The 9,996-nt window shown below is 45.6% G+C and overlaps 1 protein-coding gene across 1 annotated transcript in view; it reads right to left on the bottom strand.

The window, feature by feature from the left end:
• Positions 1–1,413: 1,413 nt before the first annotated feature.
• LOC138666354 (oocyte zinc finger protein XlCOF8.4-like) overlaps positions 1,414–9,996 on the bottom strand; it is a 137,088-nt gene continuing 128,505 nt past the window's right edge. The window contains exon 12 of the mRNA XM_069754582.1: positions 1,414–1,572. Coding sequence (XP_069610683.1) covers positions 1,414–1,572 — 159 coding nt within the window. The remainder of the gene's footprint in view (positions 1,573–9,996) is intronic.

Here is a 9,996-nt window from a genome sequence, read left to right as displayed (position 1 = left end):
GTAGAGATGATACTGCATACTGTGGGATTCTATGAGCTGTCCCAGGCCGAAGGTGTAGATGGAGAAGAATAGGGGTCCTAGAACAGAGCTTTGAGGAACACTGACAGACAAGGGGCGGAGTAAGGAGGTGGTGTAGGGGAGGGAGACACTGAATGCTCGGTCTGTCAGATATGATGACATCCAGGATATGGCCAAGTCTGTGATGCCAAGAGATGAGAGGATCTGCAGCAGAAGGGAGTGGTCCACAGTGTCAAAGGCCGAAGACAGGTCCAGGAGAAGGAGTACAGAGTAGTGTTGCTTCCTCTTGGCAGTTAGTAGGTCATTGGTGACTTTACTTAGGGCAGTATTAGTTGAGTGATGGGGTCGGAAGCCAGTTTGTAACCGGTCAAAGAGGGAGCAGGAGGAGAGGTGGGAGGACGGTTCAAGATGGACATGTTGTTCCAGTAATTTTGAGGCATAAGAGAGAAGAGATATTGGGCGATAGCTAGACACAGAGGATGGGTCGAGGGAGTGCTTTTTGAGGATGGGTGTGATCTTGGCATGTTTGAAGGATGAGGGGAAGACACCTGTTGTGAGTGATTATATTCACGGGTTCCGGGCTTTTTCTATTGGCCACAATACCCATGGTCTAATCACTACTTCATGGGGTTCCCATAACAACATAAAGAGTTTACAATAGAACAGCGCAAGCGCGGGTCCAAGTTTTCTATTGGTTATTTTATTTACTTACAGTCCAACCATCAAGCTAGGTTCTGCTGTTTAAACCAACACACCCCCTGCCCTGACACGCCTCCCGAAGAAGCACAGCGAAACACGCGTCGGGGTGAGGGACGCCAGGAGATCAACACGCCGCCATATAGGTAATATTCCTTATTGCTCTATTTAAGTGATATTTAGTCATAGGTATGGATAGCATTTACTAGCCTAGGCAGGTAATCATTAATTTAGTATTGTGCACATTATTATTCCAGGACAAATATCTTACTTTCAACATGTAGGTGACTATACAATGATTTTTTGTGAAATGGTCATTCTCATCATGGGCAGACATTTTTGTGAAGCCTTCATATAGATTGAATTTCATTCATTTATATATAATGTATCACCTTAATATGTTTTAAAATTACTCATGAAACGTTTTGGCCGCTGTTTAGTGTTCATTCCATGGCAAAAAGGTCCCTATTTTCAATTGAACTTGGCACCTTTTCTATTATTTTTCATTGTAATATTTTAAATAATGTTTTTTAAATTACTATATTATTAAAATTATCTATTTTAGTACCAAAGAATGTTTGGGATCATTATTGAATTATGGTTGCAGTGATTTCCTGTTAATCCAATGGCACACGTATCCCATAACACTTATGGGTTCAGTATATAGGGCACTGCTATTGTGATTAACAATCAAATACCTCATGTTTCTGACACCTGGTTACTGGTATAGTCCTCCGAGTCTCTTGAACACTTCTTTTTGATGTCCATAATATTTTTCTCCAGCTTGACAAGATTATTCGTTAGTCCTTCTTTCAGACTTTTGAAATCCTTCACATGTGCATATGATTCCAACGATTTCTGAAGATCAACAATTTTTATTATTATTTTATTATTATTATTATACATTTTTATAGCGCCATTTATTCCATGGCGCTTTACATGTGAATACGGGGCAAATATAGACAAATACATTAAACATGAGCAGATAACAAGGCACACGAGTACATAAGGAGGGAGGACCCTGCCCGCGAGGGCTCACAGTCTGCAGGGGGTGGGTGAGGATACACTAGGAGAGGGAAGAGCTGGCTGTGCGGCTGTTCAGTAGGTTGAGGATCACTGCAGGCTGTAGGCTTGTCGGAAGAGATGAGTCTTCAGGTTCTTTTTGAAGGTTTCTATGGTAGGCGCAAGTCTGATGTGTTGGGGTAGAGAGTTCCAGAGTATGGGGGAAGCACGGGAGAAGTCTTGGATGCGGTTATGGGAAGAAGAGATGAGAGGGGAGTAGAGAAGGAGGTCTTGGGAGGACCGGAGGTCGCGTGTAGGTAGGTACCGGGAGACCATGTCACAGATGTATGGAGGAGACAGGTTGTGGATGGCTTTGTATGTCAGTGTGAGGGTTTTGAACTGGAGTCTCTGGGCGATAGGAAGCCAGTGAAGGGCTTGACACAGGGGAGAGGCTGGGGAATAGCGGGGGGACAGGTGGATTAGTCGGGCAGCAGAGTGTAGGATGGATTGGAGTGGTGCCAGAGTGCTAGAGGGGAGTCCAGAGAGTAGGAGGTTGCAGTAGTCGAGGCGGGAGATGATAAGGGCATGCACTAGCGTTTTTGCAGTGTTGCGGTCAAGGAAAGCACGGATCCGGGAAATATTTTTGAGTTTGAGACGACAGGAGGAGGCAAGGGCTTGGATATGTGGCTTGAAAGAGAGGGCAGAGTCGAGGATCACCCCAAGGCACCGGGCGTGTGGGACTGGGGATAGTGAGCAGCCATTGACATTGATGGATAGGTCTGGTGGAGGGGTAGAGTGAGATGGGGGAAAGATGATGAATTCTGTTTTGTCCATGTTCAGTTGTAGAAAGCGAGCAGAAAAGAAGGCTGAAATGGCAGACAGACAGTGCGGGATTTTGGTAAGCAAGGAGGAGAGGTCAGGTCCGGAGAGGTAGATCTGCGTGTCGTCAGCGTAGAGATGGTACTGCATACCGTGGGATTCTATGAGCTGTCCCAGGCCGAAAGTGTAGATGGAGAAGAGTAGGGGTCCTAGAACAGAGCCTTGAGGAACACCGACTGACAAGGGGCGAAGTGAGGAGGTGGTGTGGGGGAGGGAGACACTGAATGTTCGGTCTGTCAGATATGACGAGATCCAGGAAAGGGCCAAGTCTGTGATGCCAAGGGATGAGAGGATTTGTAGCAAAAGGGAGTGGTCTACAGTGTCAAAGGCAGAAGACAAGTCCAGGAGAAGGAGGACAGAGTAGTGTCGCTTGCTCCTGGCAGTTAGTAGGTCATTGGTGACTTTAGTTAGGGCAGTTTCAGTTGAGTGATGGGAACGGAAGCCTGATTGTAACCGATCAAAGAGGGAGCAGGAGGAGAAGTGGGAGGACAGTTCAAGATGGACGTGTTGCTCCAGCAATTTGGAGGCATAAGGGAGAAGAGATATCGGGCGATAGCTAGACACAGAGGATGGGTCGAGGGAGGGCTTTTTGAGGATGGGTGTGATCTTGGCATGCTTGAAGGATGAGGGAAAGACACCTGTTGTGAGTGAGAGGTTGAAGAGGTGCGTTAGGGTTGGGATGAAGACCGTGGAAAGGTTAGGGATGAGGTGGGATGGGAGCGGGTCAAGCGTGCAGGTGGTGAGGTGTGATCTTGACAGGAGGGTGGAGAGCTGATCTTCTGTCATGGTGGAGAAGCTGGTTTTGGAGGAGCAGGGTTGAGCAGCTAAGAGGGGCAGTGGGCGCTGTGGGCCAAAGCTTTCTCTGATCGTATCGATCTTCTGTTTAAAGAAAGAGGCGAAGTCATCAGCAGAAATGAGGGGGGAAGGAGGAGGTGCGGGGGGACGGAGTAGAGAATTGAAAGTGTTGAAAAGCTGTTTAGGGTTGTGGGACAGGGAGGATATGAGGGATGAGAAGTAAGTTTGTTTTGCGGCAGTGAGCGCAGACTTGAAGCTGGCGAGGGACTGCTTGTATGCAGTGAAGTGGTCGGCAGAGTGGGATCGCTTCCATCTCCGCTCAGCAATCCTGGAAGCCCGTCTCAATTCTTTGGTCAGGCTGGTCAGCCAGGGCTGCCTGTTAATTGTACGAGTTTTACTATGCATGAGTGGGGCGGCCGAATCGAGTGTTGTTGTTATTGTGGTGTTATAAAAAGTGGCAGCAGCATCTGTGTCATGAAGGGAAGCTATGTCTGTGAGAGGGAGAAGGGACTCAGAGAGTGATTGTAAGTTGAGATGTTTGAGATTTCGGCGAGGGTGAGTGAGTTTGTGGAGTGGGGGTTGCACACTAGGAGAGGAGAGGGACGAGAATGTCAGTAGGTTGTGGTCAGACAGGGGGAGGGGTGTGTTAGTGAGGTTAGTAAGGGAGCAGAGGCGGGTGAAGATGAGGTCCAGCGTGTGGCCATCTTTGTGAGTGGCCTCAGAGGACCATTGAGTGAGGCCAAAGGAGGCAGTCAGTGATAAAAGTTTAGAGGTAGCTGAGGTGAAAGTGTCAATGGGGACATTGAAATCACCCATGATGATAGTGGGGATGTCAACAGAGAGGAAATGAAGTAGCCAGGTGGTGAAGTGGTCGAGAAAGGTGGAGATGGCTAGTTCTGGGGGGCGGTAGATGACAGCCAGCTGGAGGTTGGAGGGGGTATAGATGCGGACAGAGTGCACCTCAAACGAGGGAAGAGTAGCGGAGGGTGGTAGCGGGATTGGAGTAAAGGAGCAGGTGTCGGACAGGAGCAAGCCAACTCCTCCACCGCGTTTGTTGCTGGGGCGAGGGGTGTGAGAGAGGTGGAATCCGCCATAGGAGAGCGCAGCTGGAGAGGCCGAGTCAGAGGGGGTGAGCCAGGTTTCAGTGAGGCCGAGGAAGGAGAGTTTGTTGGTGATGAAGAGGTCATGGATAAATGGCAGTTTGTTGCAGATGGAGCGTGCGTTCCATAGTGCTCCAAGTAGGGGGAGCGGGGGAGTGGGGGCTGGATGAATGGGTATGAGGTTGTCGTGGTTGGGAAAACGTGCGGAGGATCGTGGCAGGGGGTTAGAAACGAGTGTGGGGATGAATTGGGGAGGGCCGGGATTTGGGGATATGTCACCAGCAATGAGGAGTAACAGACAGATCATTAGAAGGTGGGAGCAGGATAGGACATGATGTGGCCGTGTGTGTCTGGAGAAAAAGGATTGTATGTGGAGGAACAGTTCTGAGGAGAAGGTGAGATGGCTGGGGAGTATGGAGGAAGAAATGACTAGTTCCTTACTAGGTGGAGTGATTGCAGGAGATTGTAAGAAGGAAAGTAGTATGGGGGTGAAAGAGAATAGAAACCAAAACATTATAGTGGTTAGTGTTCTGTTACCTTCCAGTCAATTCCAGTCTAATTCAGTCTAATTCAGAATCATAATTAAAAAGATGTAATTTAAAAGATGGAAGTTAAAAGATGATTTTCAGCAGACTGAGTCTATAGCAGACTCCTGCATGTGAATATATCCCCAGTTAAGGGCAATCAGGTGTGAATGAGGGGGTGGCTGGGTATGGGAGACCAGATGTAGAGAGTTAAGCAAAGGTCATAAAGTGAGGGAGGGGTAAGACTGACCACTCAAAGAGATGCCAGGATCACACAATGAGAGACATGAAAACAGGTCGTGGAAACAAGCTCATAGGTGAGAAAGCATACTAAAAGGATTGTATGTGCTGCACCAAGACACTCAGATCCAGGGGAAGCATAGAAAAGCCAGTGCAATATACAGAGACATTCAGAAGCCAGGGAGAGCTGGGTAAAGTCAGTGCATACCATGGAAAATCAATGCAGTATACAGAGATATTCTGGAGCCAGGGAGAGCTGGGTAAAGTCAGTGCATACCTGTGGGAAGAGGAGAACAGCTCGATTAGATGGTGCAGATGATGATAATATTGTAGTAGTGATGAGTAGCCAAATGCATTCTAGAATTCAGTCTAATTCAGAATCATAATTAAAAAGATGTAATTTAAAAGATGGAAGTTAAAAGATGATTTTCAGCAGACTGAGTCTATAGCAGACTCCTGCATGTGAATATATCCCCAGTTAAGGGCAATCAGGTGTGAATCATACTTAACTTTACTCAGCTCCATTTTTTCATGTTTTACAATGAGCTGTATCAACATGAGAGAACATTGGCTCAATATAGGATTCCATTCAATGTGAAATTCATCATTATAAATTGTTGTGGCAATCTTTTTAATACATAGTCCTCTAGGTATCATCTCCTTTTCCAGGTAAGTTTTCAGCGTTTTATGTCGGATTTTCTCTGAGTCAGATTTTCTCTGGGGTCTCGGTTGCATGTGATCGCACATCAGAGGACAGAGAAATAGGGGGATCGGGGACCCTCTTATACTTACCGGTGTCCCTGGGTCCTCCTGCTTCTTCTGCTGGCCGCGGTTTCTTGCTCCGGTAAGAAAATGGCGGGTGCATGCGCAGTGCGCTCGCCATGATCTGCCGGCCAGCAGAGGAAGATTCTTCTTCTTGTTTTATTTTGGTCACTGTGAGATCCTATCACAGTGATCAAAATAGAAAAAATAGTAAATAACCCCCCCCCCTTTATCACCCCCTTAGTAAGGAAAAAATAATAAAATAAAAAATGTATGTATTTCTATTTTCCAATTAGGGTTCGGGGTAGGGTTAGGGGTAGGGTTAGGGGTAGGGTTAGGATATGTGCACACGTAGAATGGTTCTCTGCAGATTTTTCCGCAGCGGATTTGATAAATCCGCAAGGCCAAAATGCTGCGTTTTTTTCCTGCGGATTTATCGCGGATGTACCGCGGTTTTTGTGCAGATTCCCCTGCGGTTTTACACCTGCGATTTTCTATTATGGAGCAGGTGTAAAACCACTGTGGAATCCGCAGAAAGAATTGACATACTGCGGAATGTAAACCGCTGCTTTTCCGCGTGGTTTTTTCCGCAGCATGGGCACAGCGTTTTATTTTTCCCATAGGTTTACATTGTACTGTAAACTCATGGGAAACTGCTGTGGACCCGCAGCTGCGGAAACGCTGTGGATCCGCAGCAAAATCCGCAACGTGTGCACATAGCCTTAGGGTTAGGCCTTGGGTTAGGGTTAGAGCTAGGATTAGGGTTAGAGCTAGGGTTAGGGTTGGGGCTAAAGTTAGGGTTGGGGCTAGGTTTAGGGCTAAAGTTAGGGTTTGGGCTAAAGTTAGGGTTAGGGCTAGGGTTGGGGCTAAAGTTAGGGTTAGAGTTGGGATTAGGGTTTGGATTAGGGTTGGTATTAGGGTTACATTTGGGATTAGGGTTAGGTTTGGGATTAGGGTTAGGGGTGTATTGAGATTAGGGTTAGGTTTTGAGGTTAGGGTTGAGATTAGGGGTGTGTTGGGTTTAGGGTTTTGATTAAGGTTATGGTTAGCTTTGGGATTAGGGTTAGGGGTGTTTTGGGGGTTAGGGTTGTGAATAGGATTATGGATCGGGTTGGGATTAGGGTTAGGGGTGTGTTGGGGTTAGGGTTGGAGATAGAATTGGGGGGTTTCCACTGTTTAGGTACATCAGGGGGTCTCTAAAAGCCACAGCCAATTTTGCGCTCAAAAAGTCATATGGTGCTCCCTCTCTTCTCAGCTCTGCCGTGCGCCCAAACAGTGGGTTACCCCCACATATGGGGCATCAGCGTACTCGGGATAAATTGGACAACAACTTTTGGGGTCCTATTTCTCCTGTTACCCTTGTGAAAATAAAAACTTGGGGGCTAAAAAATCTTTTTTGTGGAAAAAAAATATTTTTTATTTTCACGACTCTGCATTCTAAACTTCTATGAAGCACTTGGGCATTCAAAGTTCTCAACACACATCTAGATAAGTTCCTTGGGGGGTCTAGTTTCCAAAATGTTTAGGTACATCAGGGGCTCTGCAAACGCAACATAACTCCCGCAGACCATTCTATCAAAGTCTGCTTTCCAAAACGGCACTCCTTCCCTTCCGAGCTCAGCCATGTGCCCAAACAGTGGTCCCCCCACACATGGGGTATCAGTGTACTCAAGAAAAATTGGACCCCAAAGGTTGTTGTCCAATTTGTCCTGTTACCCTTGTGAAAATAAAAATTTGGGGGCTAAAAAAAATTTTTTTGTGGAAAAAAAGTTTTTTTTTTATTTTCACAACTCTGCATTATAAACTTCTGTGAAGCACTTGGGCATTCAAAGTTCTCACAACACATCTATATAAGTTCCTTGGGGGTCTAGTTTCCAAAACGGGGTCACTTGTGGGTGTTTCTACTGTTTAGGTACATCAGGGGCTCTGCAAACGCAACGCAGACCATTCTATCAAAGTCTGCCAAAACTGTGCTCCTTCCTTTCCGAGCTCTGCCATGCACCCAAACAGTGGTTTACCCCCACATATGGGGTATCAGCGTACTCAGCATAAATTGCACAATAGATTTTGGGGTCCTTACCCTGTTACCCTTGTGAAAGTAAAAATTTGGGGGTGAAAAATCATTTTTGTGGAAAAAATATGATTTTTTTTATTTTCATGGCTGTACATTATAAACTTCTGTGAAGCAGTTGGAGGTTCATAGTGCTCACCACACATCTAGATAAGCTCTTTGGGGGGTCCAGTTTCCAAAATGGGGTCACTTGTGCAGGGTTTCTACTGTTTAGGTACATCAGGAGCTCTACAAATGCAACATGACGCCCGCAGACCATCCCATCAATGTCTGCATTCCAAGCGGCGCTCCTTCCCTTCCGAGCCCTGATGGATGCCCAAACAGTGCCCCCCCCCCCTTCCCCACATATGGGGTATCAGTGTACTCAGGACAAACTGGTCAACAGATTTTGGGGTCCAATGTCTCCTGTTACCCTTGAGAAAATAAAAAATTGCAGGCTAAAAAAATCATTTTTGAGGAAAAAAAAAGGATTTTTTATTTTCACGGCTCTACGTTATAAATTTATGTGAAGCACTTGGAGGTTTAAACTGTTCACCACACATCTAGATAAGTTCCTTAAGGGGTCTAGTTTCCAAAATGGGGTCACTTGTGTTTTTTTTTTACTGTTTAGGTACATCATGGGCTCTCCAAACGCGACATGGCGTCCGATCTCAATTCCAGCCAATTCTACATTGAAAAAGTAAAACGGCACTACTTCTCTTCCAAGCTCTGCAGTGCGCCCAAATAGTGGTTTACCCCCACATATAGGGTATCGACGTACTCAGGAGAAATTGAACAACAACTTTTGTGGTCTAATTTCTCCTGTTACCTTTGTGAAAATAAAAATTTGTGGGCAAAAAGATCATTTTTGTGTAAACAAATGCAATTTTTTATTTTCACGGCTCAACGTTATAAACTTCTGTGAAGCATATGGGGGCTCAAAGTGCTCACCACACATCTATATAAGTTCCTTAAGGGGTCTAGGTTCCAAAATGGGGTCACTTGTGGAGCGTTTCCACTGTTTAGGCACATCAGGGGCTCTCCAAACGCGACATGGCGTCCGATCTCAATTCCAGTCAATTCTGCATTGAAAAAATCAAACGGCGCTCCTTCACTTCCAAGCTCTGCGGTGCGCCCAAACAGTGGTTTACCCCCACATATGGGGTATTGGCGTATTCAGGAGAAATTGCACAACAAAATTTATGGTTAAATTTCTGTTTTTACTCTTGTGAAAATAAAAAAAAATGGTTCTGAATTAAAATGTTTGCAAAAAAGTTAAATGTTAATTTTTTCCTTCCACATTGTTTGTTTCTGTGAAGCACATAAAGGGTTAATAAACTTCTTGAATGTAGTTTTGAGCACCTTGAGGGGTGCAGTTTTTAGAATGGTGTCACACTTCATTATTTTCTATCATATAGACCCCTCCACATCTACTCCCGCAAGATTATTGAAGAGCAACCAATCAAAGAGAAAAGGAAAGAAAACATGGCCGGACCTCAAAGGTTTCTTCAAATGTGGGGCTCAGCGCTGCTTAGTATGTCAGTATGGATGGAAAACAAACATTTACCAATCACGCAGTAATCTTAGGGAATTTCAGATTAATGATTTTATTAACGGCAATGATACTTCTGTAGTCTCTCTCATTGAGTGCACCCTCTGTAAACTCCAATATGTGGGTTGTACAACATGCTCGTTACAAACTAGAATCAGACGTCACTTATCTGATGCGGTTAATTAACCCTACGGCTTTTTCTTCGTCTGCTGTCTCCAAACACTTTTGGAATGTCCATAAAGGTGATGCTTCTGGCTTTGCCTTCCGTGGTATTGAACAGGTTTATAGCCCTTATAGAGGTGGGGATCATAGAAGGAAACTCCTGAATAGGGAATCCTTTTAGATTTTCACGCTGGAAACGAGAGCACCTCATGGTCT

The sequence above is a fragment of the Ranitomeya imitator genome, chromosome 2 (assembly GCF_032444005.1).
Source record: "Ranitomeya imitator isolate aRanImi1 chromosome 2, aRanImi1.pri, whole genome shotgun sequence".
Classification (NCBI taxonomy): Eukaryota; Metazoa; Chordata; class Amphibia; order Anura; family Dendrobatidae; genus Ranitomeya; species Ranitomeya imitator.
Note: the sequence above shows the minus strand (reverse complement) of the source record. Positions and strands in the feature narration are given on the sequence as shown.